Below are 25,731 nucleotides of genomic sequence, written 5' to 3' on the forward strand. Positions count from 1 at the left end.
CCCTCGGGGCCGGATCCGGGGACATTCCCCCGGCAGGGAAGGAGGTGAAGGAGCGGCGGGGAGCTCCCGGGGTTCGGCAGCGCCCGCCCCGTCCCCGGCCCGGGGGGCGAGGGAAGAACGGGGGAAAGTGGGATGAGGGCAGAGTGGAGTGAGGGATGAGCGGGGTGTTGGTGGCCCAGCTGCGGGGCAAGTGTAGGATGGGATGGGGGTGGTCCAGCCATTGGGAATTGCCCAAATGAGAAAGGGTACCAGAGTCAGCCTTAGTTAAATAAGGGAAAATGGTAAGTAGTGATCATCTGCTGGAGTACTGGGGGGGATAAGAGGAATGGAAATTGAGAGCAGTCACAGAAGTTCTGCAAAATGGAGAGTTTTGATGCGAGACAGTGATTAATTCATCTCAATCTGATGGAGCTGGGCTGGTTATTAAAGCTGGCTGAGCTGATCCAGCGGGGAGTGCTCACCCCTACCAAATAATCAGCAGGGAGAAAATCATCTTTGTCTCTGTATCAGCGACTGACAAGAGCTGCTGTTAATTTTAAAGAGCAGAACAATCAGATAAGGAGAGCCAGAGGCTGGTTTGAGAGGAGAGCTCGGCTTTGGAGCTGACCGAGGATGATGAGTCCACCCTGAGGACACTGCAGGCTCCATCCCGGCCCAGATACCGCATGGCCAGGGTGACCTGGCTGCAGCTCTTCCCTCTGCATGGGCTTATCCTGGAAAAACCTTCTTTGACATCATCACTGCTGCTTCCAGAGCCTGCAGGATGCATCACTCTTGTTCCCAGAGATGGCACTGTCCCATTCCAGGTCCTGACTCAGGGGTACCAGGATGGGTTTGAAAACTGCAGCCCAGCCCGATGGTCCCTGATGGGAGGGCTGGAGGTGCTGGTGGCATCTACCCTGGCATCCCAGTGTCCCTCCCATCTTGTACAGAAATCTGTTTGATGGGATTTTTATTCTTTTCTATGTCACCAGGGTGGTCATTAGAAATAACCACGGGTTTTGCTAACCCAGATCCTTGAGAGACTGTCAAAATCAAAGGATGGAATATTTAATGGCCATAAGCTGAAGGAGKGAAGGTTTAGAGTGGATATCGGGAAGAGATCCTTCCCTGTGAGGGGTGGGATCCCACAGGGTGCCCAGAGAAGCTGTGGCTGCTGCTGGATCCCTGGMAGTGTCCAAGGCCAGGCTGGACAGAKCTTGGAGCAGCCTGGGATAGTGGRAKGTGTCCCTGCCCATGGCAGGGGTGGCACTGGATGAGCTTTGAGGTCCCTTCCAACCCAAACCACCCTGGAATTCTGTGATTCTCTGCATCACCAGCGGGTGCTGCCAGCTCCTGCTTCAGTGGGATCGATCCCTTCAGTCCAAGCTCGTGAAGAACCACATTTCTGGTGTTTGGGGGGTGGGAGCCTTTTCCCTGCCCACACCTGGCTCTGAGAAGACAGCAGGCAAACCATGTTAGGTACAACTTTATTCTGCYCCATTTTGAAAGCAAACCCCTGCCYTTTCAGGGCTGTGTCACCACACAGGGAAAAGATCTCGGTCTCTGCGGGCTTTGAGGGGTCCAGAAATGCTGTTTCATGCAGAGAAAAAGGTAAAATGCTGTCTCTAAAAGGTACAAAGGGGAAGGGGGTGCTGTTTCCTTTGTGATTATTCATTTCTCATGCCTGAAAGTCATTGCCTGTATCTGCTGGCTGCTCCGTGCCTGGGCCTCACGGTCTGGAGTTTGTTTGGTGGATGTTTTTCCCAAAATAAACCCCAATATTGGGAGGTAAAGCCCTTGCTACTCAAAGCAACTGCAGCAACACTGCTTGGATACAACACAATCCTAATCACAGTCTCAGTGATTTTGTAATGAAGTTTTTAAGGGTTTTTTAATGGTGATTAAAGTACAGACTCTGCCCATGTTATAATTTAATTATAAATAATTATATGCATATTACAATATTTATTATATATGGGAGGGGAAAAACAAGCTAACTCCATCAAACATATTAATTTAAAGAAATTATGGCTCAATCTTCACAATRATCAGTTGGATTTTCTTTTGCCCTRTATGTTTCCATAAAGCAAGTCAGAGAATCTTGGAATGGTTAATATTTTTACAAATGAAATGGTAAGAACTGCTCCCTCAGATCTCTTCTCTAAAGGAAACATTTGTGGAATTATTTCACTACAGTTCTTCTGGATACATTTCTTCCTCAGATGTGTGTAACAATAGATAAAATAATACAAAGCATCCTCACAGTACTTGCTAACGACAAGGAGGAATTTTATTGACTGGGAAATCAGCTGGGGACAGAGAAACTGCTGCTTTCTTTCTCTGCACAAACCATTTCTGGGAACRGCTCAGAGTTCTGCATCTTTGTCACAGCTTTGTAACATCACAGGTGAGAGGGATTTGCACAAGAACACAAACWTAATGTAATAAAGGACAGCTTAAGGATAAATTAAAAGGGACGTTAAGGATAAATTTWAAAAAGGGACATTTAATGACCAAACCAGCAAGACATGAGGCTTGCGAGTCGTGCATCACTGGCATTCAGATGATTCACCACATTTCTCAAGGTTTAAAAAAACAAGGGGTTGTTTTAATGGAGAATGGGAGGTGAGCCTGGAGTGGGAATCACGCTGGGAAAGCTGATGGTGGAARCAATCTCTGCGTTGTGACTCAGTGACTGAGAGTGCAGCACCTCTATTCGGGTACAGAGATGGGAAATGAGGAGGCTACAGCAAGAATTTCCTCCTACAAATGTATTTTCAAACAGATACATCAATGAACACGGTATGAATCCTGTGTGGATTAACTCCTAGAACCACAATTTCTCCTAAGGAGCTCTGACAGACTGTGCTGCTTCCCTCTACCGACCTCCAGTGTTGGAGCCAAGGTAGAACACACAGATCAACAAAAAATCAACACAAAATCAGGTTCTTGGATTAATAAAGGGAAATAACCCTCTGCAGAGTTAAGCATGGTGAACAAAACCATTAAATACTAAATATATTTCAAGTCAGAGAATTCTATGCAGTTCTGTGATGAAAACAAGTTGTTTGTAGCCTCCCTGGCTACCACTCTCTATTTCCCAATGCAGAATCTCACCTGATCTTCTTCTGGAGAGGCTGAAGGGACAAAGAAMAGGTACAAAATGACCAGGAAGAGGAAAAATATTCCCCCTCTAGTCTRTAAYAGAGAGTTGGGGAATAAGGTGGGATATTAGGGGGTACATTACAGAAAGGAATGTGAAATAGCTACAAAATCACTGACACCATCAATTTATTGACTGCCGTGAGAGCTTCCTTCAGGGTCCCAAATTCACAGAGGKGAGAAGTATCCATCTTCTTCCTGGCACGTCTTGGGGCCAAGTCAGACTGAAACAGTAAACATCTGGAAAAAACACCACACTGGACTTGGCAAGGGAGGAAAAAATGCCCAACTGAGTAATAGAAAGGTACGAGACAGGAAGAAAAGGTGATTTAGTGGTTTCTCTGCTCTGTTCAAGGCCGTGATGTTTTCTGGTGCTTCTCAACAGCTGCTGCTTTTTGTTGTTGCTGTTTAATGTGTCTTCTGATGGATTCCAAACAATCCACACCCAGGATGGAATGATGAGGTGGCTGTAGCTGGGAGGTCAGTGCAAAGTTCAGCCTGTGTCACAGGCATTCCCTCTCATCCCTGCCAGTGCCAGTCACTGTCTGCAGAGCTCCAGAGCTAGAATTTGGTGCGCTGGGGCTTCTTTCTTTTTAAAATTTGCTTTTCAATTACTGATAATTTGCTCTGTGCCCATCTCCCTGTTATTCCTGTGTCTGGGTCCAAGCTGCTGGGGGCTGGGAGCAGAGGCAGCCCCGGGCACGGGGGGCTCTCACTGCTCYGCAGTCGGAGGCTCCTCCTCGGCCTCCGGCTTCTCCGGCTGTGATTCGGGTGGGATGAGGCACTGCACCTCCTCGGAGCTGATGGCCACTTTGTCAGGCTGCAGCCAGCGCTTCAGGTGCTCCAGTGTGCTGGGGACAGCAAAGGGACACTGTGAGACTAGCGGGAGACAGAGAAGGGATGCACGAGAGAGGCAACAGGAAAAGCCTCCACAGGTATTTCCCACCCTTCTGCAGGCATTGCCACTCCCACAGGTGAGGTCAGGCATGGGATTGATCCTTGTGCTATTCCACAAAGCCATTTCCTGCAGTGGGGCCTTTTAAACTGTGGTTAGAACACRTTTTACGCTGATTTCTCTCAGCGAAAAATACTGGCATAGGATCCCTTTCTGTCTCATCAGCCAAAGACTCCGACTCAAGCTGGCAAAGAGAAGGTTAGATGGGATTYGGAAGAAATTCCTCCCTGTGAGGGTGGGGAGGCCCTGGCACAGGTTGCACAGAGAAGCTGAGGATGCCCCTGGATCCCTGGAAGTGTTCAAGGCCAGGTTGGAYGGGTCTTGGAGCAAGCCAGGACAGTGGAARGTGTCCYTGACCATGGCAGGGGTGGAACTGGATGGSCTTTAAGGTCCMTTCCAAGCCAAACCAGTCCATGATTCCAGGAGTTWTCAGCTTTGTGGACTGTGAGTAAAAAAACTCTTGTCCAAACAGACCAAACACCCAACTCCCTCCTTTGTGATGAAGATCAGAGAATACAGGGTGGAGAGAGAAGGGAACAAAACCAAAGCAGGAGGAACATCTCAAAATGTGTGAGCATTAATGGCACTGGAAGGTTGAAGAACCTGTATAACTCTAAAAGCCTAACATCATAATTCTGTGCACTTGAAATTCAAGSCTTTTTTGACTATACTGGTGGATGAGACTTAAAACCCCAGCACCATTCAGGAGTGACTTCTAACTTCATAGTCAAATTCTAGGGAATGAAATTCCTWCATGGATAACATCCTCACCCGTTAAAAACAGGGAAAGAGCACATAAAAGCTTGGTTTTGAATATAAATCGCATTGAAGTTAACTAGGGACCAAAAAAAAATCTGAAGCCTCCTTATAAACAGGAATTATTTTTCATCGTTCTGGCTTAAGTATATTTTCTTCAAGGGAGAGAAATAATCTTCTTGTCAGCCAGAAGCAATCATGGAAAATGTCAGCTGAGAAACGAGGAATTTGGAGAGCRTTCCAAGTGATTGGGAATGGGAGATTGCTCAGGAAAAGGGCTCCCATCTTACTTCTGACATCACTAGAGAGGGAAATGGGGGAGAGAGCAGAAGGGCTGTAAGAGAGGCAGGGAAGGGAAATCTCATCCCAGGATTGGCACCAACCCCAAACCCCCATCTGAGACACACTGGACATTCCCTCCTCTGCTCCATTCCTTTCCTGCCCCAAGTGTGAGGAGGGAAATCACTGAGGAGCTCCCAGCTGCTTCCTCGCTGTCTGAGGGGTGCAAAGATCAGGGAAGAGCACTGCAAGCTCAACCCCTACATGCTCTGTGTGTCCCTCTAGCACAACCCCAAGGARCATTCCCAAAAAGCTGCAGGAATCCCACAGCAGGCTCTCCAAGCTGCAGGGAGATGGTATTTGTGTCACAGCCCAACAAAAAACCTTTTTCTGGTTTTTAAGAGGTAAATGGTGACCCCTTCCCTCTGACTTGCTCGTTACCTCTCATCAGCATCGTGGCCCTCAACGTAACACTCTGCCTCGAATTTCTCCTGCAGGAAGCGGTCCCAGCATTCCTTCTTGGCCTGGGACAGCGTGYGCAGCATGTCCTTGGAGGTCACCTCCTCCGACAGGCCTTTGATCCTCATCAGCCTTCTCTCTGTGAGGGGAACAGAGGGGTTTGTTATCCCTGTTACGGGTTTTTCCTGAAAGGAGAGAAGAGAAGGATCTGGACTTCTCCACCAAAAAGTGAGTGAAATTAACTTTTCAAGACTAATTTTTAATTTTAAAAATAATTTTCCCCCTGTATTCCAAGCCTGCATGAATCTTCCTTATATGATATTTTTCAGGCAATGTTTCTGAAGGAAATAAGGTTTGTGCAATCAGCCAACTCTGCCCATTTTGGGGTTTAATAACTTTCACAYTTACTGCTCAGCTTCCGTGAAATCACAGAGGAGGGCACAGATCTCGAAGGCTCTGAGTTCCCACAATTTCCATGCAAATTGGAATACAAATCACTCTCACTGCACTTCTTGCAAAACAGCAACGAAGGCAAGATGAAAGTTCTGGTAGAAATAAAAGCTTTAAAAGCCATTTCTGCCACCTGTTCTATTGCTTGTGCAGCTTCCCACTCATGGTGGGCGGTAAAAAACAATCTTTTCAGCTTTTACTTGACAAAAAGTTCCTTTCTGTGGCAGAGCTGAAGAAAATGAGTTAGATTTTCTGTTAAATAGTTGGGAGACTTTTTGACCACAGCACGGACACCACATAAACAGAGCTGCCTCAACAGTGGGAGAAACTCACCCAGGGATGCTAAATACACCTCTGAGTCGTTCAGRGGTGCCCAGGGCTTCGGGGTGGCTTGGGAAGAGCCACCCGATCCGCTKCCCTCCGCGTAGGAATCCGTGAAGGAGTCTGTGAAAGCATCGCCSGCATCCTTGTGCTCGGGATGCGGCAGACAGGAGCAGATCTCGGCCCAGAGGTCCTCGCTGGACCGGGTCACGGCGGAGTCCACGCTCTCGATCATCTTCATSGTGGGCTCCTGGGACGGGGGGAACCCACCGTGAGCACCGAGCACACCCGCCCGCCCAGGCCTCCCTCCCTCCCTCCGCCCGAGTCACGCCAGCGCACATTCCGGGCAATTCTCATCCCACCAGGGCGCGACTTGACAGGGAGGGTCCGCCCCGATCCCGATCCCGATCCCGATCCCGCACCCACCGCCTCACCGCTCCGCCCGCGCCTCACCGGCCCCGACCCCGGCCAATCACCGCCGTCCCCGCGCCCGATCCCGACCAATCACCGCGCGATCCCGGCAGAACGAGCGCGCCCATTGGTCCGCAGCGCGGGGGTCGYTGACGCCGCCGCGCCGCCATGTTGGCACAGGGCGGAAGTGCTACGGTGCGGTGGAGGCGACATCCTTGAGGCTCTGTCACACTTGTCACGGTTTAGTGAGGGCGGGATGTGTTTCTGTGAGAAACGGGGAGTTCTGGCGTGGCTCTGAGCGCCCTCTGAGCGCAGGCCACCGCCGTGTCCGTGGGATGAGCCAGCTGCCGCTCGGCACCGTGCTGGCACTCATGGGGCTGCTCTTCGCCAGGACCATGGCCTGGACGTCCAGCGGRAAAACGCACTCGGAGTTGGTCAACAACCTCTACAGTGAGTCCCGGCAGCATCCGCTGGAATGTCAGTGTRCGGATATAAAATGACTGTGTGTGGATATTTAGTGTCACACCGTATGACACWGCTCACTTTGAAAGGTTGGGGTTGATATTCCTGAATTTCGCCATTTGTCCCAGCCTGAACTCGTTCTATTTATAGCTGGAAACAAGGTGTTATGCCAGAAGRGGCAGGAAAGCCTCTCCACGCCTTCCTTCCCTGCCTCTGGAAGCGTGTGACTTACATATAAGCCRCATAAAGGGCTGTGGCTCAGTGTTCTGAGCCCGGTTCTGAGCCCTTCCACCATCCTTTTGTTTTCTCTCTCGCTCAGATGCCTCATTAATTCCCCCAGATCCACACACTCCCTTGAAGTGTGCTTCCCCTTTCAGTTCTCCTCTCGATGGAATACTGAGGATTTCGGTGCTCCCTGTCTCTCTTTTCCTTCTTTCCCAGAAAAAGGGATCATTAAGTCTCAGCGAGTCTTYGATGTGCTGTTGGCTACGGACAGAGGTCACTACATCAAGTATTTCCCATACATGGATTCTCCTCAATCCATTGGTGAGTTACTCTGGACGAAGCATCCGCCAGTGCYTTGGCCAGTGCTCCATGCTCTAGATGTGGAATTCCTGTCCCTGGAAGTGTCCAAGGCTGGGTTGGATGGGGCTTGGAACAACCTGRTGTAGTGAAAAGTGTCCCTATTGACAGCAGGGGGTGGGACTGGATGAGCTTTCAGGTCCCTTCCAACCCAAATCATCCTGGGATTCTAGTGTTTTCCTATCTTTAGGGGAAGGTGGAGGAGGGAATTAAGAACTGTTCCTGTTGGGAATTTTATTCCTTGTCAAATAACTTGTGTCACCCATTTCCTTTTAGGCTACAAGGCTACGATCAGCGCCCCGCACATGGTAAGCTGAAATTCCCACTTTGAACAGAAATGGAGGGAATTCTTTATTTCTCTTTCTATACTTAACTTTTCTTCAAGTAGAAAAGTGAAACATCCCATGGGCATGATTATCCTSCTTCTTTCCTTAGGGATTTTTCTTTTTAAGAAGAGTTTCCCCTACACTCTTTCTTTAAAAGTGTGCTTAGATGGGAATTCCATGTTGTCCCTTTTTTCTCATGATACCTTTTTTCCTGCTGTTTCACATCCAATTCCTGAGCCTCTACCTAAATKATGTTCTGCAAAAGATCTTCCAGATCTGACACTTGAGTTTCGCTCTGGAAGTGTCAGGCACGAGGCCAGGTGTGCTGTGATTAAGTCAGAGAACAAGGAAACAAGAGTTGGGAGAGGAGGCTAATCCAGAATGTTTCCCACCTCCTTGTCCTGGGTGTCCCCACAGCACGCCCAYGCGCTGGAGCTGCTCAAGGACCAGCTGGTGGAAGGAGCCAAGGCGCTGGATGTTGGATCTGGGAGTGGATACCTCACCGCATGCTTCGCCAGGATGGTGAGCTCATGGCAATCCCTTCCCAGCTTGGAAAGCACATCCCTTAATTAGCTCCTATAATTGGGACCGCCCAGCCTTCAAACCAAGGAAGGGGCACAGCGTTTGCACCTCCTGTTCAGAACCTCTGCTCTGGAGTTTCTTCCTGGAAATTCCCCACTTCCCACTGAAACCTGTGCTGTCAAACACCTCTTCTTGGTGTTCTTTCCAGATTGGCCCCACGGGAAAAGCTGTGGGCGTGGAGCACATCAAGGAGCTGGTGTACGAATCCATCCGGAACGTCCAAGAGGATGATCCGACACTGCTCAGCTCTGGCCGTGTGAAGCTTGTGGGTGAGCTCCCTGCGATCCCAGGGTTGTTCCCTCCAGGAATGCCTCGGCTCTGTTCCTCCAAGTCCCTCCAGTTTGCATTGATGCTTCTTGTTGTTATGACAACAAAAGTCTTTCCTGCGTGTTTTCCCTCTGCAGTTGGAGATGGCAGGCAGGGATACCCCGAGGAGGCCCCTTACGACGCGATCCACGTGGGAGCAGCCGCAGCCACCGTCCCCAAGGAGGTAAGAGTGGCCCTAGAAAAAACTAGGGAGCCACCGGACGCTTATTTTCTGTCATGACCCTCACACGTGGATTATTCCCATTGTCTGCTGGGTTTTTTTTGTCTCTGCTGACTGGGATTTCTCCGTGTTGCAGCTGCTGAAGGAGCTGAAGCCGGGCGGGCGGCTGATCGTGCCCGTGGGGCCCGAGGGAGCGAACCAGGTGCTGATGCAGTACGACAAGACCAGTGACGGGCACATCGTKGAGACCCAGCTCATGGGCGTCATCTACGTCCCTCTCACAGACAAGGAAAAGCAGTGGCCTCGGTAAAACCTGCTCTTCCTGAGGAACACTGCTTCCTCTCCTTCTGTGCTTGCTCTCCTTGGCTTTGCTGACTGAGTCCTGGATCCCTGGCAGATGCTGTTTGTGGAAAACAGAGAACAGCTTGGCAGAGCAGGAAAGCAGGGGGTGTTTTCTGTGGCAGACTTTCATTTCCTCTTTTTCTGGAGCTTGTGTGTGTTTTTAAATTCCATGTGATGATGCTGGCATGGAACTGAGGAAATAGTAACTGTTGGTTTTCCTTTGCCTCAGGGATGACCTCTGACACACGTATGGACATCTCTAAAGGCACCTCTGAAAGCTCAGGAGTGGGACTTAGGCCTGTAGATGGTTAGTATGGTTTTGCATTTTAATGGAAGTTTCAACAATGGATAAAGGGAAGTTCTGCTTCAGAGGAGCTCATTCCAGAGGGATGGAGAWCAGGGGCAGGACCGGGGGAGGCTCTTGGAGGCTGTGGCAGCTTCCAGGGAGCGGATGCAGACAACTCCAGCTCTCCTCGCTGATAAACTCTAGATAACATCAGTTCACARAGAATTCTGAAAGCAGACAGGAATCCTTAAAGTTTCACTAAGACCACTTTAATATCGACTACTCCTGCCTAATGCTTGGCGAAAATAAGTCGCGATTAGTGTCTCGGAGCAGCAATGTACCCTGATTTGTCAATGCTTTTTAAATATGGGAACGTGTTCTCTTCCTGCCCACACCGACTAATTTCATCAAGGGCAGCAACACTGGATTTTAAGGTTATGAAAAGTGCTTGTTTCTTGAAGGTTTATTTTTCTGTTTGGGGTTTTGAAAAATGCTCATTTCTTGGCTTTTCTGATTGGGGTTAATAAAAAMCGCTCACGTTTTGCCTTTTCCCTGACACGACCGAAGAGGGGCAGGCGGGCTGCGGTGAGGCTCGAGGGACATTTGTGAAGCAGTTCTGAGCGGGGAACTCCTCCGAAGTAAATAAATAAAGACGCTCCCTCCCCTCCATCGCCTCCGCCTCCTCCCGCTCCCTCAGAGCGCAGGGCGGGAACGAGCTCGTGCGCTGGGGGCGTGGCCTGCGGCGGCGGGCCGCGCTGATTGGTCACGCAGTGTGATGCGTCACGGCGGGCGGTGYGTGCTGTGGGTGCGCGCGGCGCTGCTCGGGGTCCGGCCGCTGCCGCCGCCGTGTGGGGACATGGCCGAGGCGGGACCCGGCACCGGSGGCAGCCGCGGTGAGGAGCCGGACCCCGCCGCCAAGGAGGAGGAGGAGGTGGCACCGGCCGCCAAGAAGCGGCGGCTGGCGGGMGGRGAGCGGTACGTGCCGCCGCCGCGGAAGCTGAACGCCGGCGTGAGCTTCGGYGCCGAGCACTTCGCCGAGACCTCGTACTACTTCGAGGGCGGCCTGCGCAAGGTGCGCCCTTACTACTTCGACTTTCGCACCTACTGCAAGGGGCGCTGGGTGGGCCGCAGCCTCCTGCACGTGTTCGGCAGCGAGTTCCGCGCTCAGCCCCTCTCCTATTACCGCGCCGCCGCCCGCGCCGGCCGCCTGCGCCTCAACGAGGAGCCYGTGCGCGACCTGGACATCGTGCTCAAGGTGGGCGCGCCCCGGGGTGGGCGCTCCGCTGGGGATCGTGGTCTGGTGGGAGACACCTGCCTGTCCGAGCCATGAGCATCACCGCATCACCCCATGAGCTAACTCCGGGCCAGGAGTTGGACTCGATAATCCTGATGGGTTCCGTTCGACTCGTCATATTGTAATGTTGTGTGAACCCTGTGGAGGGGTTGAAGGGGAAATCGGGGCTCCTGGGAAATCCCTGCCCCGCTGGAGTCGGGAATATTACCAAATTAAATTAAATTCCCACACTGAACTAATTTTTTAGGTGATCCCTTTCAATCCGATATCTGCAAAAGCAGTTCTATTTTTTTGTGTTTTCGATCTAATATTATAAATCCCATATTGCCAACTTCACATGCTCTGTTTGGCACCTGGGAAGCAGAACATACTATGGGCAGGTTATTGGATTTGCGTGGTGACATGTACAGTTATTATCCTAAATCCAGGGTTCCGGGCCAAAGGGGCTTTATTCTCCTACAATAACAAGTCCCAGTTGTTCGTGGGTGGGTGGGTGGTTACACAGGCTGGATTKAGGCTAATTGTCCATATCCCCTCCAGAACAACGACTTCCTCAGGAACACGGTGCACCGTCACGAGCCGCCGGTCACTGCCCAGCCCATCCGCATCCTGGCGGAGGACGACGAGGTGGTGGTGGTGGACAAACCCTCGTCGCTGCCTGTCCACCCCTGCGGCAGGTTCCGGCACAACACGGTCATCTTCATCCTGGGCAAGGAGCACGGCCTGACGGAGCTGCACACCCTGCACCGCCTGGACCGCATGACCTCCGGCGTGCTCATGTTCGCCAAGACSGCCGCCGTGTCCAAGCGCATTGACGAGCAGGTCCGGCAGAGGCAGGTGAGCGCTTGGAACCACTGCTACTGCGCTCTCCTGGAGCAGGTGTGCTCCAAAGTCATCCAGGTTTGGGATCTAAATGAACTCCCCAAACAACTCATGGTTGTGTTGCTGTTCTTATCTGTTGGTGCTTCTCATCCTTAACGGACTAAACACAGAATAAAAATCGAGTTTGGTAATACCGGATTGGAAGGCGGCTCTTAAAAAATTAMATTGAAGTTGGTAATATGGGATTTATAATATTAGATYGAAAMCACAAAAAATAGAACTSCTTTTGCAGATATCGGATTGGAAGGGATCACCTAAAAARTTAGTWCAGTGTGGGAATTTAATTTAATTTGGTAATATTGGACAGAAAGGAGTCTCCTACRGATTTAATTGGATTTGGTAATATTRAGTTGAAAAGRGTCTCCTAAAACTTCAATGRATTCTGGTAATTTTAKATTGRCAGTGATCTCCTAAAAATTTAAAYTATTTTGGTAATATTGGATTGAMAGGGATCTKCCCTAAGGGATTGTCCTACGGGATTGTGCAARCTGACTGGGATCATGCAAACCAGTTAGAATGTGGATTTATTTGTGAGTGGACATGTCAGTCATCCGCTGTTTTTCCAATTTTAAAATTCCTGTTTTTCCAGATTCTCTTGATCCAAACAGAACTTTTTCCAGGATTGGCTTCAGGGGTGTAAACCAATGGCTGCAGAGAGATGGCTTCTGAATTTAATACGAGGAAAATAGACCAGGCTTTCTATTCTTGATTTCGATCTGAGGGGAAATTTGGCTTTAAGTAGCCGATTTAATTTTTTTTTCTTTCCTGTTGTAATAAAATGCTGTCRTTGGATGTATTTTATTGAGGAGGGAGGGAGGAGGATGTGGATGTGTTTGGGTGTGTTTTCTGTTGCGTTTCCTGACCCTTCCTYCTGTGTCTCCTGGCAGCTGGAGAAGGAATATGTCTGCCGGGTGGTGGGCGAGTTCCCGGAGCACGAGGTGATCTGCGAGGAGCCCATCCTGGTGGTTTCCTACAAGGTGGGCGTGTGCCGCGTGGATCCCAAGGGSAAGCCCTGCCAAACGCTCTTCCAGAGGCTCAGCTACAACGGCAGCAGCAGCGTGGTGAGGTGTCTGCCGCGCACGGGCCGCACACACCAGATCCGGGTGCACCTGCAGTTCCTGGGGCACCCCATTGTCAACGACCCCATCTAYAACATGGAGGCCTGGGGYCCRGACAGGGGCAAGGGTGGCAAGATTGGCAAGACAGATGAGGAGCTCCTGAAGGCACTGGTGGAGGAGCATCGTTCCAAACAGAGCCTGGASGTCTTGGGTATTGGGGAGGAGGACTTGAGCTCCGGTGGTGAAAGTAAAGACTGTGGGAATGCAGGTGACTGCACAAAACCTGCAGAGGTTGATCCTATAAATGGGAATTCCTGCCCTGCTGAGGATGTGAAGGATCCTGASAAGAAGGACGTAGCAGCTYRTCCACTGAACTCTGATAKCAACCTGGAAACACTTGAGAAAGACAAAGAGCTCAGTTTGTGTGGGAATCAGGATGGGCAAACGGGGGAGAAGGGTTGGGAAGAGAAGGACCCTTTGTGTGTGGAGTGCAGGACGAGCAGGAGGGACCCATCTCCCAAGGAGCTGGTGATGTTCCTGCACGCCCTGCGCTACAAGGGAGCGGACTTTGAGTATTGCTCCAGCATGCCCAAGTGGGCCATGGAGGACTGGGAGGAGTGACCAGGACACCCRGCACCTGCAGGCACTGCTGGCCAGGAGAGCGGCAGGGAAAAACCAAAGATTGACTTTTCTTTGTGGTTGAGGTGAACAAAGCATGCCTCAAGCTGGGGTGGGAGGGATCAGTGGAGCTGGAGAATTATCTCAGCTTCCCACAGGTGCTGCAAAAGATGAGCAGGGAAACCAGGAGTTTTATGTTGCCCTCCAGTGAATTGATGACAAGGACCAAACTTCACTCGGCATGAGCAGCTTTGCCTTCAACTTGACAGATTCTGGATCAATTATCCACATGGATAATGAAGTGCATGCACTAAAAGTCAATAACTGGTTTTTCTTCCAGCTTTCTGTGTTCCTGTGTCTTACAGTAAGAGCTGCTAGATGTCATGTCATCATGTCATAAAAAACCAATTTTTACTGAACTTTATTGTCAGATTATTTCAAAACTCTGAGATTATCCCTGAGAACACTGTGAGGTAAAACCAGAACACTGTGATCTGTTTTGTGCCTGCTGTTTGTTAGCAAGACACACTTGCCTTTGAAATTACCAATATTCATTCAAATAATTACTTCAAATTAGCAGTTCTTGGCACAGATATTGGGCTTGGTGTTGGAGATACTAGTCCCCAGAGTTTGTCTTRAAGAGAATTTTTAATATCAATTCATTGTGACAATCGGCTTTCAATAAAAACAAAAGCTGTTTTATGAAGCAGAAGAGTTTTAAAAAATAACTTTTTATCACTATATTTCCAGACTGATGCATATCACCATAGGTCTTGTTTTTATCAGTGTTTACACATTTGATTCTTGGTTTCTGGGAGGGTTTTTAYATTAATTTTGGAGATTTCAAGGTTGGCCCATCCACAGGAATTAGTACCTTCCTCCTTAAATCTCTTGATGATGTCACAAGGGTCAGAATGTGGCTATCAAACCACAGCAAACCAGTACTTGCTTCCAATAGTTCAAAGGAGCCAAGTGATGTCTTTCTCTGCTGAATGATCCAGCTGATGTTGAATATTTCCATAAAAATTCACTCAGGTTTGAGCTTTGTTCTTCCACATCCTGCCAAGGATTTCGTGATTCTAATTTAATTCCAGATATTTAGAGAGATGCTAAAAATCAGCGTTGTCCAAATTTTTCATGAATTGGAAATAAATGGAGCTTGGGCACCTTCAGTGTATAAAAAAGTGTGGCTGTAGCTGTTGCTGGATTTGGGTGCAGGGGAGAGCCGTTAGATTTAGGGATGACAGCTAAATTAGACTTTGAGGTGTCCCAAGTTGTGTTGGGAGTTTGTTTTTTTTTTTTGTAAGAAATTTCTGTTACAAAAAATCCTTTGGCAGGAATTTTCCTGACTGAGTTTGGGTTCAAAGAGCCTGATGAGGAACTGGAGCTCAGCACTGCTTTTCCCCTTTTTTGGAATAATGGCTGCAGTTGGCAACTTTTATTTTCCTGGTCAAGAAACCCATGGACTTCTGTTTCCAAGATTCTTTGAGCAATGAATATTAGGATTTATTTCACAATAATGGCTCTAATTGCACTTTATTTTATTCAAAGTCAAAACAGTGTTTGACATTTTGTTAGCTGGGAAATGTTGCTCTTGGAGATGCCCTTTTATAAATTCCCATCTGAGATTGGGTCTGAGGTAAATACTGGGTYCTGGTTGTGGGCATAAAGTTTTCCATACAAAGTGTAGGTCCTGGAAGAATTTCTTTATTTATTACAGCTTTATTTGGATATGCCTTGACGGTGCTGGGTCRGGCTTCAGACTTGACCTTGAAGGTCTTTTCCARCCTGAACAATTCTATAATTCTGTCTTTATCAGGAGAATGTGTATCTCACTGTGCTAAAGCACTTTTCCATATAAATAAACCTTCCTGGCAAACTCCCCTATGCAGGACTGACTGGAATAAGCCCCTAAAACACCCACCTTCCACAGAGTAACACTTGTCCAGTTGTGTTTCCACTGGTCTGTTATGGCTGGGAGCCTCTTGTGAGGCTGCACAGTTGTGATCTGGCCACTCTCTCTGCAAGGATTTGGTATAATCTAATTTCCAGAAGGATTTAAGTGTARTTAAAACCATGGCAGTGTGTGCAGGGACCGCTCCCAGCTGTCAGAGCAGAGGTGTGAGATGATCCTTCCCCTGGAAGCTCTGTGTCTCATTAAATTCTACTTCCAGATCTTTTTTTTTGAAGTGAGCCACAGGTGGCTTAGGCATAGGGAAAAAAATTTGCTGTATCTTGTCAATAGGCTTATTTATGCTTTTGTTAATTGTCATAACTTGATGGAAAACAAAGCCAAGTGCAGTAATTACTTATCTGAAAACCTTGATGCCCATCCAGTCCCACCCCGCTGCCATGGGCAGGGATACATTCCACTATCCCAGATTGTTCCAGGCCCTGTCCAGCCTGGCCTTGGACACTTCCAGGCATCCAGAGGCAGGACAGCTTCTCTGGACACCCTGTGCACGGCCTCAGCACCCTCACAGGGAACAATTTCTTCCCAGTATCCCATCTAAATGTCCCCCCTTCTCTTTGGGAGCCATTCTCTCTTGTCCWAAGTCCAGCTCTCTTGAAGCCCCTTTAGGCACTGGAAGGAGCTCTAAGGGCTCCCTGGAGTCTTTTCCAGGCTGAACAATCCCAGCCCTCTCAGCCTTTCCTCATGGCAGAGACCTTTCATCCGTCCTAATTCTAACACAAAGCTTTCACCAAGGACCCGACCAGCCCTAAGAGAACATTTGGTTGGGATTTTGGAGGAGGTTGAGATTAAAAGGGATTTGTTTCCAGTGCTGTCACAACTGGAAGCTCCACAGCAGAGCTGGGTTGTGAGGAAAAGGAGGTGAGTCAGGCTACCCCATGGAGAGGGACCAGAGGAAACTGGACACTGGGTGAGACCCCCTCGGTCCCTCGAAACACTCTATCCTGGCTGCGCCCCCTAAATTCCATTGGGACACTGTCGTGTTATGTGACTCTTAAATTCCCTTTCTGTTCCGGGCGCGATCTCCGCTTCTTCGCCCCACAAGAGCCGAAGGGAGAGGCGGGAGGAAGAKGCTCGCTTTAGAAATGTGGGACAAAAAAATAATCGTTTTCGATATCAGAGAAAAGATTTTTCTCCCGACGAGGATGGGATTCGAACCCACGCGTGCAGAGCACAATGGATTAGCAGTCCATCGCCTTAACCACTCGGCCACCTCGTCACAGCGGCTTCATCTTCACYGGGCCTATAAGGAAGTACGCCCACCACCCCTACCATCTCCTCCCACCCGCCGTTCTCCTGCGCGGCAGCACCGGTTACGCGGCCCTGCACGGGCACAGTGCGGAGCGAAGCCACCGCGCAGCGACCGAGCASCCCATGGAGCCCGTGCGGTACCGCGCCAGCACCATCACCGCGGCTGCGGGCGTGCGGGACGCGGGAGATACCGAAATGGCAGCTGCCGAGCGATCCGCGGAGGCCGCCATGTTGTACGGCACAAGGGGGCGCCATGTTGTACGGGCGGGGATAGCCACTGCCTATGGCGCCAATGTGTCGTCACGGTCGCGGGGCGGGCGGCTGGATTTGAACGGGCGGCGGCGGCCGGGGAGCGGGAACCGGGATCGGGGGCTCCCAGAGCCCCGAGCGGGMGGTGAGAGAGGCCGAGCGGGCCAGCGAGGGCAGGAGGCGGCGCCGGGGCAGCGCGGGAGCGGCGGCGGCCGTTGCCGGTGGCCGGGGCGAGTCGTGTGGGGAGGGAGCGCGGGAGAAGGCGCGGGGAGGTCGGCGCTGCTCCGGGAGCGGCCTCGGGATCGGCTGGATGGAAGGAGGGCTGAGGCGGTGCCGGCTGTGGTGGGCGCGGAGCGTGTGGGGAACCCCCCGATAAGCGCTGTGCCTATCGATCCGGGGTGATTAATGTCTGGCGAGCAGGTTAATGTGGTGTAATTAATGATAGAGGTGATTAATACCGGTGATTAATTGTGATTGATAAGTGATTGGCGCCTGGGCTGTGAGGGCGGCAATGCGAGGGACAAAAAGGGACGGAAAAAAAGAGACTAAATCGGCTCATCCTAATGGGGAAAAGAATAATATCCCCAACAGGAGAGTGATCAGGGTTTTTATAGCTCCAGCTGATCTTCGGTGTCCCKCCGTTGTGTGTTCAGTCTGAGAGTGGGTTTAGATGAGATATTGGGAAGATATTGTTCCCTCTGTTAGGAAAAATAATTCACGACACCAGACGTTTAAGTCCAAAAAGGAGACGGAATACTCCCGTATCTTAATTCATTAATAAAGGGAGAGGCCATGGGGTCTCTCAAGTTGCTGGAGGACACAGCCTCCTTTTTATCCTGATTTCTCTCTCCCYGTTGGCTGAGGTACTTGAGAGGTASARACTTCTCAAATCGTCTAATACAGACCCTTCTAATATGCATCCCCCTGCCCCTTCTCCCCTTTTCCTTTTTATCTCTGTTCTTTTTCTCTAAGTCAAATCGCCTCATACATTACCCTTTCTAATATGCACCACCCCCCCCTTTTCTCTGTGTCTTTGTTGTTTTTCTCAGAGTCCAGGAATCTAGCGCAGCCTTGGATAAACTAACAATTTGTATCAATGAGTAACATTCTGTTGCCTATCTCACCTATCAGTCTCTGGATTAGGCAGACCCACTTTTTGTTTGTAAAAACACATTCTTCTTATTCCTTTCAGGAGGGTTTTAAGAAAATGGAGCCAGGTTGTATCTAGAGAAGGAAGAAGAGGCATCCGTCACAAGCTGAAATACCAGAAATTCAGTTTAGAAGGAGAGGGAAAATTTCTTGTGTGTGTCAGAGCAAACTTTGTCGTGGGTAATGTTTGATCTGATTTATCTCCCAGTATTTACCAGAATCTTTAAATAAAAAGCCAGTTAACCAGTAATATGTAAACTGTTAGCACAGCTGTTTTCTAATGTGATATACAATAGGAAATGTGTATCTAATATGAATATAACAGGAGAACATGGACTTGAGGGGCCTGTTGTACTTCAGAGTATTTCTGTGACTAGAGAAGAATGGAGAGACAAAAACACAGCATMAAAAGCTAATAGCCATTTGTGGGTTTGTGCAGTTTTCCTGCTGAGGTTCATTAGTGGTTTTGAATTTTGGTGTTGTATTTCATAGGAGAAGCACGTCCTTCAGCAATGGACAAGATTTACACAGACCCCAACGTGGAAAAGTGAGTTGAAACCCTCTAAGAATTTTACTGTGGTATAAATATTGCTCTTGAGAGGCAAAAAAATTGTTAATGCACTTCAACATACCTTGAATGAAATGTTGAAGGAGAGCAGGGAATGTCTTTCGTGTTTGGTGAGGGGATTTCATTGTGATGGATTGTCAGGAGATGAACTGACCATGGTACTGCGGGGGAAGTCTGCTGAGTTTTCTAAAGCTTGTTYTGGGCACCAGTGCTGAAATGATCAATCTGTTCCAAGCACACTGTTTATTTAATTTCACACTTGTAAAATTAACAGAGAAATTTGTTTATTAACCTCAAGACCATGGCAGTATCATTCAGGAAACACACCTTGATGCAATTTTGTGCCCTCATACCAATGCCTGGAAACATAACACAAACTTCCAGATGATATAATGATAATATAAAAGCAAAACTTTACTTGAAAGCCTTCAGGTATACAACATGTCAAAAAAACCACATTCAGAATAAGATCCTTACAACTGATAAGATTAGGCAATTAGAATAGCTAACCAATATTGCCTAATTAGAGGAGCAGTTGGTTAGGTCATCTCCCACCCTACCTTTATTATACCTATGATTGCATGGTAAAAATAAAATATCCTCAAAAAGTAACAGGCAAGACAACAAAATTTCAGGAATGTGTCAATAAGCACTGTGGGAAAGAAAGCTGAGAAAGTGTTAGAAGTTATACCAAGGCATTTAACAGTSTRCAAAGCTACAAATASATGAAAATACATAAAGGCTAAAAACTTTAGGCTTCAATACTGGTTTCCCTTTTTCCCCTGCAGTGATAACACAGAGCACATCAGACGGAAGCGRCTGTCCTCCGTGAGTAACTTACAGCATTCCCCGAAATTAAACTGTGTGAGGGGGGGAAAGGAGCCAAGGGAAGCTGAAAGAGAAACTTGCATTCTTTTGGGAATTGAAGAAAAGCATTTCAAAGGAGCCTGTCAGACTGAGAGGATTGACTGGGGCACTGCTGGCTCTTAAAAATTCTCTCCAACCAARAAACCAGCTCTTGGAGCTGGAGCTGATCTCTCAACGATTGTGTTTTCTTTCAGATTTTAAAGGTCCCACGAAATCCTTTGGATGATCTGGGACATGGGAATGAAATGACACAGGTAGGTYTGTCAAGCCCTTTCCTACCAGTACTCCTCAGTGTTTTGCTGATTAAACCAGAATTATACAGGTGGTTTTGATGCACTGTTTTTGATAACAATATTAATAATATTAACACACCACTTTGSTTTGGTTTGGTGTTTCTTGGAGAGCTGTGCCTGTCATGGGTAGCAGGCTGTTGTGTTTTTTATTGGCAGGACATCAACACAGAGAGACGCAGGAGGAGCTCGCGCAGGGTCAGCTTYGCCAACACCATCGAGTGAGTGAGCTGAAGGGTGCACAGCTGCATCCTTTCCTCAGGCATAAAGTGCAGGGAATAATCCTTCCTAAAACTAAAGAAACTTCCTAAATCCCCTAAAACTGTCCTCCATGAGTAATCACAAATGACTGCAAGCAACAGGAAGATTGTTAWGTCTAGTTGGGTTGAGCCCTGAGASCCATTATTCRTTTTCTCTAACCAGCTGAAAAAAAAATTCTAGTTCAGTGAAATTAATATAATCAGGAATTTTTCTTTTCCATTACTTTTTTTAGTGATTTTCATCATAAGTATCATGATGGTATCTTCTCCCTGAAGAATGCAGCTGTCAGTACAGTTCTGGCTTTTGGGTTCAGTATGCAGGGTTCAGTACACTTCTGGCTTTTGGTATCTCGTTTCAGAACATGTAGAAAAGATTGAAAATAGTGCAGATTTTTTAAAATTTGCTTATAGAGATGGTTTTGTGTTTTAAAAACTGATGGTTTTGTTCTTAGCTGCAGAGTMTTCCAGAGAGATCTTAAGAACAGCTCGTCAGAGACAGAAAACACAGGTAAAACTCCTTTCTCTTTTCCTGACAGGGTTCCAATACTATTAGCTACCAGATTGTAGCTTGAATTTAAGAAATCAGAACTTTTCAGTTTGGAGAAGGAACAACATGATCAGTTCTTTACCCTGGGCTGGCTAAAAACCCCATAGTCACAGAGTTTTTGCCATGAGAAGACACATCAAGAGTGAGAACTTCAAAAYATTCTTTTCTGTGCAGTTCACTCTTGTCTCAATGTTTTGTTGAATCAGAATCATATGAGTCAGGCAAAACCTCTAAGATGACCAAGTCCAAATGTGATTATGCTTCTCACATTGTAGTTTTGTTGTTTTCTTATTTTTAGTGTGTTCAGCAGATGAGAAGGATGATATCATGACTAATCAGTAAGTGTCATGTCTGACAGATATTTGTTATTATCCAATGTTTGTTACCAAACCTTTTCCTCAGAAAAAGATAAAGTGTCAGTCTGGCCTCAAAGTTCTTGTAGATAAAACACRGTGATGGGATCTGAAAAATTAAACTGACTTGGTGGTAAAATAAGAGCTAAGACATTTTGTGTGTGAGAAGGGGAATTTCACAGAACCATAGATTCTGTGAAAAATAAAGAATTAATCTCTTCTTGTCATTGTGGAATTAAAATTGCCCCTATRTGTTGAACAGTGGTTTGTGGCATAATAGCTAATTTCATGGGAAAAATAAGATTGTGACTCAAATYAGAATATATTGAGGACAAATAAGCAGTGTCTGGCTGCCCAGATCCACATGAGCTCTGCCATGGAATTCTGTGCAACACAATTCTCTGCCTCTTCAGTTTATTCATCAAGGCTTCTCTTTGAAACCTTTTACCAAATTGTTTCTCAAACTGTTTCTTCCTTTTGTAGGAGTGAAGACCTGGGGTCTGTTTCGTGTGAGATCACTGGTGAGTTTGGAAACAGATTTAATAACAAAATGACTGCTTATTTAAACCTATTGATTGTGTTTAATTTTAACATACCTAAAGCAATTTCCCTGCCTTGGGAGAGCTCTCTTTGAGCAGGCTTTGTTCCATGAAGTTGTTTAATAGGACCCTGTTATGGAAATCTGGGYGGTCCTTTGAGGTGCTGAAGGGAGTAATGAAAATATTTTTCAGCATATATTTGGGTCTAATTGTTTTTATTTACTCAGTGCATTGATCTTCAGCTTAGTGGATAAAATAATAAGCAAATAGCACAAAACCTGGAGTAWTCCCTTTCTTTCCACAGGGATGAACACTTTGCTTCATGCCCCCATCCAGGCCTTGGGGCAGCAGATGGAGGTATGTGAAGGCTTTTAGTTTTTTRGTATTGAAAATACCAGTGTCCAAAATAGAGTTTGTGTAGTAAAGATTTAAAATGTTAACTGCCTAAAAAATAAACCTTTGTATTCACATAAAATTMTTTTGAAAGTGAATATTCTGTACTTTGAAGTGTTTCCTAATCTCATAGGCATTAGACTGCAACATAAATAACTCTTGCTTCTGAAATTGCTCTGTAACTTCTCAGTTGTTAGCTAGTTCCTCCCTTCTTGTCTCCTTTGCAAGCCTTCATGAGCCTCRCTTAATTTTTTTACTAATATTATGTAAGTTTTTAAGGCAAGTGTAATAATCACAATTATTACTATGATCACAATTATACTTTGCAAAAGTGAGGCCAGTTAACCAGTCAGAGAAAATTCTAATTCTTTAAATATTTTATTTAACCATTTACTTTCTAATTCTGCCCTTAATTTTCTGCTAGATGCAGCAATCCATTTTTATCCTATTTGATCATCTAATTTAGCAATCCCATTTGGGATGTGCACACAATAAGTATTTTGTTTAAATTCAAATAACCAWGGTTATGTAACAGTTTGCCAAGAGTCACCTGGTGAATTCCTCTGTTTTACTAGCCTTGGTGGTGGCCTTCCTTCCTTGAGATTATTTTACAAAACAAGTTACTTCTTTTTCAATAACTCATCCATTGGTTTCTGTCTTCTCTGTGCTTACYATATTCCTTACTGGTCAGGCCACTTTTGATCATCCAGGCATCTCATACCAACAGGGTTAATTCTCTACCTCCTCTGAGATTTCTTCCAACTCTTCTGATTCCTTTAACATGAGTTCTTTGCCTCTCTGGCTTTTGATTCCAGTGTTTGAATTTGTATTTCCCCATCCCWGAAAGTGTTTGAATTTGTGTTTCACCACCCTAGCAAGTTATCCAATTTTCCCAATAAATCTCTCCCTGTCAAGGTCACTGAGCATTCAGGCATATACAAATTGGTGTTTCCTCCAATGTTCTCTTAATTTAAATAGTAATAGTTTTTTTTTTAAAAAAGGCCTGTTCTCTTTCCTCTTTGTCATCACACCCACAACGCTTACAGGTTCCGATCTAAGTTTTCTACTGCACGTATTCAGTACTGAACAAGTTGTTCCTGTACCAATTAAAAAATGTGCCTTTTCATTCCMAGCAATAATGTAACTAGGGCTCAGCTGAGGATTGGCACCCCTGTTTCATTAACAGCCATTTAGATATAATTCATTGTCCTTTCCTTGAATATGTTATTGCTTATCAGAGAGGCCTGAAATCAACAGGTTTGTTGGGTTTTATTTAAGATTTATTGAGTTAAAACCTTAGGACTTTACATTAGTCAATATTAATTTACTTCTGTTTTAAATAGAATAAACCATTGATCATTTGTTTTAAGTGTCAGTCACTGAACTGTTGTTTTTTTTTGGTTTTTTTTTCAGTGGCATGATGTGGACTGTGCCACTCCAAGGACAGACAGGCAGGACACCACCGTCGTCTTCTCAGAGGAGAAYGAGATGGAGATGACAGCCAGTCACACAGCCATGATACAACGGAACCTCAGATCCCAGCAACCTGACAAACCCGAGAAAATAAACTTCACCTCCTTCCTGGCTAAGTTACATTCCAGCCAGGCAAAGGCAGAAAGCAGCAAGGAATTGAGTTTGCTCTCTGATCCCAACAGCCATCCAGGCCTGTCTTTGGAACAGAAGGAGGAGGCCACTACTGCGAAAAAAATAGATTTAGGTGATTTTCTGCTGGGACTGAAGCCAAACAAGGAAGGACCCAATTGTGCTGAGGGACCTGACAAGGAGAATGTTTGCTGTGTCCCTTCCCAAGGCTCGGGAGATGTGGCACAACCATCCAGGGAATTTGGCTATTCCTGTGAGCCGCTGGACACCTGCAATGAGACAAAAGTGTTTCGAGGCCAAGAAGGTGGGATGGAGATGACAAAATATGAGGCAATTGATGTTCAAATTCCATTCCCTGGCATCAGTGAGGCTCCCCCAGAGCAGTGGGAGTGTGCAGATGTCACCAAGGCATTTGCAGACGAGGGCATGGACGTGACMACCAGTCATACCGCAAAGGTGTCCTTTGCACTCTCCACTGTTGGGAACCAAAATCTCAGCTTTCAAAAGGATTTCTCAGCCAGAGGGCTAGATAATTCTGTGTTTAGGAGAGCATCTGATCAGGACTTAAATGTTCAGGAGGACCTTCAGTATTGTGCAGACAGAAAAAGAGCAAATGATGAAGGCAGAGGAGACCCCCCAATGCTGCGAGCTGGGAAACAGGAGGCCAGGACAGTGTCTGCTATCCAGGGATCCATTTCATCTGAGATTGTCTTCCGACGGGACAGAACTGTTGTGTTTTCTGAGTGTGATGACATGGAAATGACTGAGAATTACCAAGGAAAGAGCAGTTCATTCCATAAAACCTGTGAAAGGCCAGTGAGTACCAACCCAGGGCTCCCAGGGAGCAGACACYCATCGTGTGGGGACATCCCAAAGGGTCTGGCACCTGGAGATAATCCTGCTGTTGTGCCCTATAAAATCAGTGCACATGTACGGTCTTCAGCCTCAGGTGGACATACGGAAAATGTGTCCCAAGCTCGTAGCACTGCTGCAGGCAGCACTGGGTTTGGCTCATGTACGCCTTCTGCGGCTTGTGRTGTTCTGAAGAGCAGGTTTCATCCCTCTGCAAACCCCCAGCTTGCTTTTTCAGGTGAGAAGACAGTAATATTCACAGGAGAAGACATGGACGTGGCTAAAACGTGGTTTGTTAAGGATGTTGGAAAGAGTGTCGATAATGAACATCCCACTGCAGTGTTCACCTCTGTCACCTGCAAGCCTCATTTCCTGGGTGACAGATCCATGTCTTCCAATGTAACTGAGCAGGAAGAAATGGAAATTACAAGATGCCACACTGTTGTCTTTGATGGTCGAAGCACTGGGATAACAGCAGAACCGAAACAAACGCCCTGTAAAATCATTTCAAGAAAGACCCAGAACAGAAATGTCACCGARGGTGCATATTCTGTAGATATGGACAAGGAAAATGTTGAAGTGAGGAGTATTGATGGGAATATTAAAAGGAGCCAGGCTATGGAAAGGAATGCAGATGGCCAAAACTCAGAGAGGCAAGAGAAACCCCAGCCTTTGAGGGCAGTAAGCAAAGTATTGCCAACCCAAAGAGACTCTGAGAGACATTTTTCCATGGGCAAAACAGGTTATTCGAGAGAAGATTTAAAAACTCYCCCGTCAGCTCCTGGGCTGCTCCGGAGGGGTGCGGAAGAGCCGGTGCAGGCCAGGACATCTGAGCCACCAAATGGGGGTTCCCACTTGTCTTCCTTTGAAGAAAAGTCTGCTCTCTTTCTCCACAGTGAAAACATGGACATAACTGGCAGCTGTGTGGTGATGGTTCCAGATTACAGCATCAACGTTACTTTGTCACAGAATAATGCAGCACCTGGATGCTTTGGTCAAGGTGGAAATGAAATTATGTCCTTAGAAAAAGGGGCCATGGCAACAACGACGGCGGAGCAGGACGGGCAGGAGGCTGCTGCAGGTGGCAGAAGAGTCAGTTTTGCTCTGCCTCAGGACATGGAGATGACCACAACTCACACAGCACA

At 47.3% G+C, this 25,731-nt stretch overlaps 4 protein-coding genes and 1 non-coding gene across 8 annotated transcripts in view; 3 read left to right on the forward strand and 2 right to left on the reverse strand.

The window, feature by feature from the left end:
* Positions 1-1,909: 1,909 nt before the first annotated feature.
* CCDC32 (coiled-coil domain containing 32) lies at positions 1,910-6,832 on the reverse strand. 4 transcript variants are annotated; one of them, XM_057382634.1, is made up of 4 exons: positions 6,799-6,832; positions 6,377-6,614; positions 5,576-5,732; positions 1,910-3,995 (listed from the first exon to the last, which is right to left on the reverse strand). In XM_057382634.1, exons 2-4 carry the CDS (start codon positions 6,603-6,605, stop codon positions 3,857-3,859), a joined length of 525 nt encoding a protein of 174 aa, XP_057238617.1. In that variant the 5' UTR covers positions 6,606-6,614; positions 6,799-6,832; the 3' UTR covers positions 1,910-3,856. The 4 variants fall into 4 exon arrangements, with proteins under 4 accessions (XP_057238617.1, XP_057238616.1, XP_057238618.1 ...); XM_057382633.1 differs by having other exon boundaries at positions 6,791-6,832; XM_057382635.1 differs by lacking the exon at positions 6,799-6,832 and adding an exon at positions 6,727-6,768.
* Positions 6,833-6,942: 110 nt separating this feature from the next.
* On the forward strand, positions 6,943-10,391 carry LOC130583336 (protein-L-isoaspartate(D-aspartate) O-methyltransferase-like). The gene is made up of 8 exons (XM_057382627.1): positions 6,943-7,225; positions 7,679-7,783; positions 8,096-8,127; positions 8,563-8,667; positions 8,876-8,996; positions 9,132-9,217; positions 9,351-9,520; positions 9,786-10,391. The coding sequence occupies exons 1-8, from the start codon at positions 7,111-7,113 to the stop codon at positions 9,796-9,798; spliced, it is 747 nt and encodes a 248-aa protein (XP_057238610.1). The 5' UTR covers positions 6,943-7,110; the 3' UTR covers positions 9,799-10,391.
* A 70-nt stretch (positions 10,392-10,461) lies between these two features.
* On the forward strand, positions 10,462-14,975 carry RPUSD2 (RNA pseudouridine synthase domain containing 2). The gene is made up of 3 exons (XM_057382626.1): positions 10,462-11,097; positions 11,677-11,973; positions 12,906-14,975. The coding sequence occupies exons 1-3, from the start codon at positions 10,618-10,620 to the stop codon at positions 13,695-13,697; spliced, it is 1,569 nt and encodes a 522-aa protein (XP_057238609.1). The 5' UTR covers positions 10,462-10,617; the 3' UTR covers positions 13,698-14,975.
* A 1,828-nt stretch (positions 14,976-16,803) lies between these two features.
* Positions 16,804-16,885, reverse strand: TRNAS-GCU (transfer RNA serine (anticodon GCU)). The gene has a single exon. It is a non-coding gene; the product is annotated as a tRNA-Ser (tRNA).
* A 227-nt stretch (positions 16,886-17,112) lies between these two features.
* KNL1 (kinetochore scaffold 1) overlaps positions 17,113-25,731 on the forward strand; it is a 20,002-nt gene continuing 11,383 nt past the window's right edge. Inside the window, exons 1-10 of the mRNA XM_057382661.1 lie at positions 17,113-17,311; positions 18,808-18,862; positions 19,672-19,711; positions 19,945-20,004; positions 20,200-20,261; positions 20,753-20,808; positions 21,146-21,185; positions 21,684-21,721; positions 22,044-22,096; positions 23,546-25,725. Coding sequence (XP_057238644.1) covers positions 17,113-17,311; positions 18,808-18,862; positions 19,672-19,711; positions 19,945-20,004; positions 20,200-20,261; positions 20,753-20,808; positions 21,146-21,185; positions 21,684-21,721; positions 22,044-22,096; positions 23,546-25,725 — 2,783 coding nt within the window. The remainder of the gene's footprint in view (positions 17,312-18,807; positions 18,863-19,671; positions 19,712-19,944; positions 20,005-20,199; positions 20,262-20,752; positions 20,809-21,145; positions 21,186-21,683; positions 21,722-22,043; positions 22,097-23,545; positions 25,726-25,731) is intronic.

The sequence above is a fragment of the Malurus melanocephalus genome, unplaced genomic scaffold (genome assembly GCF_030028575.1).
Source record: "Malurus melanocephalus ecotype Western Australia unplaced genomic scaffold, MMel_1.1 scaffold_577, whole genome shotgun sequence".
NCBI lineage: Eukaryota > Metazoa > Chordata > Aves > Passeriformes > Maluridae > Malurus > Malurus melanocephalus.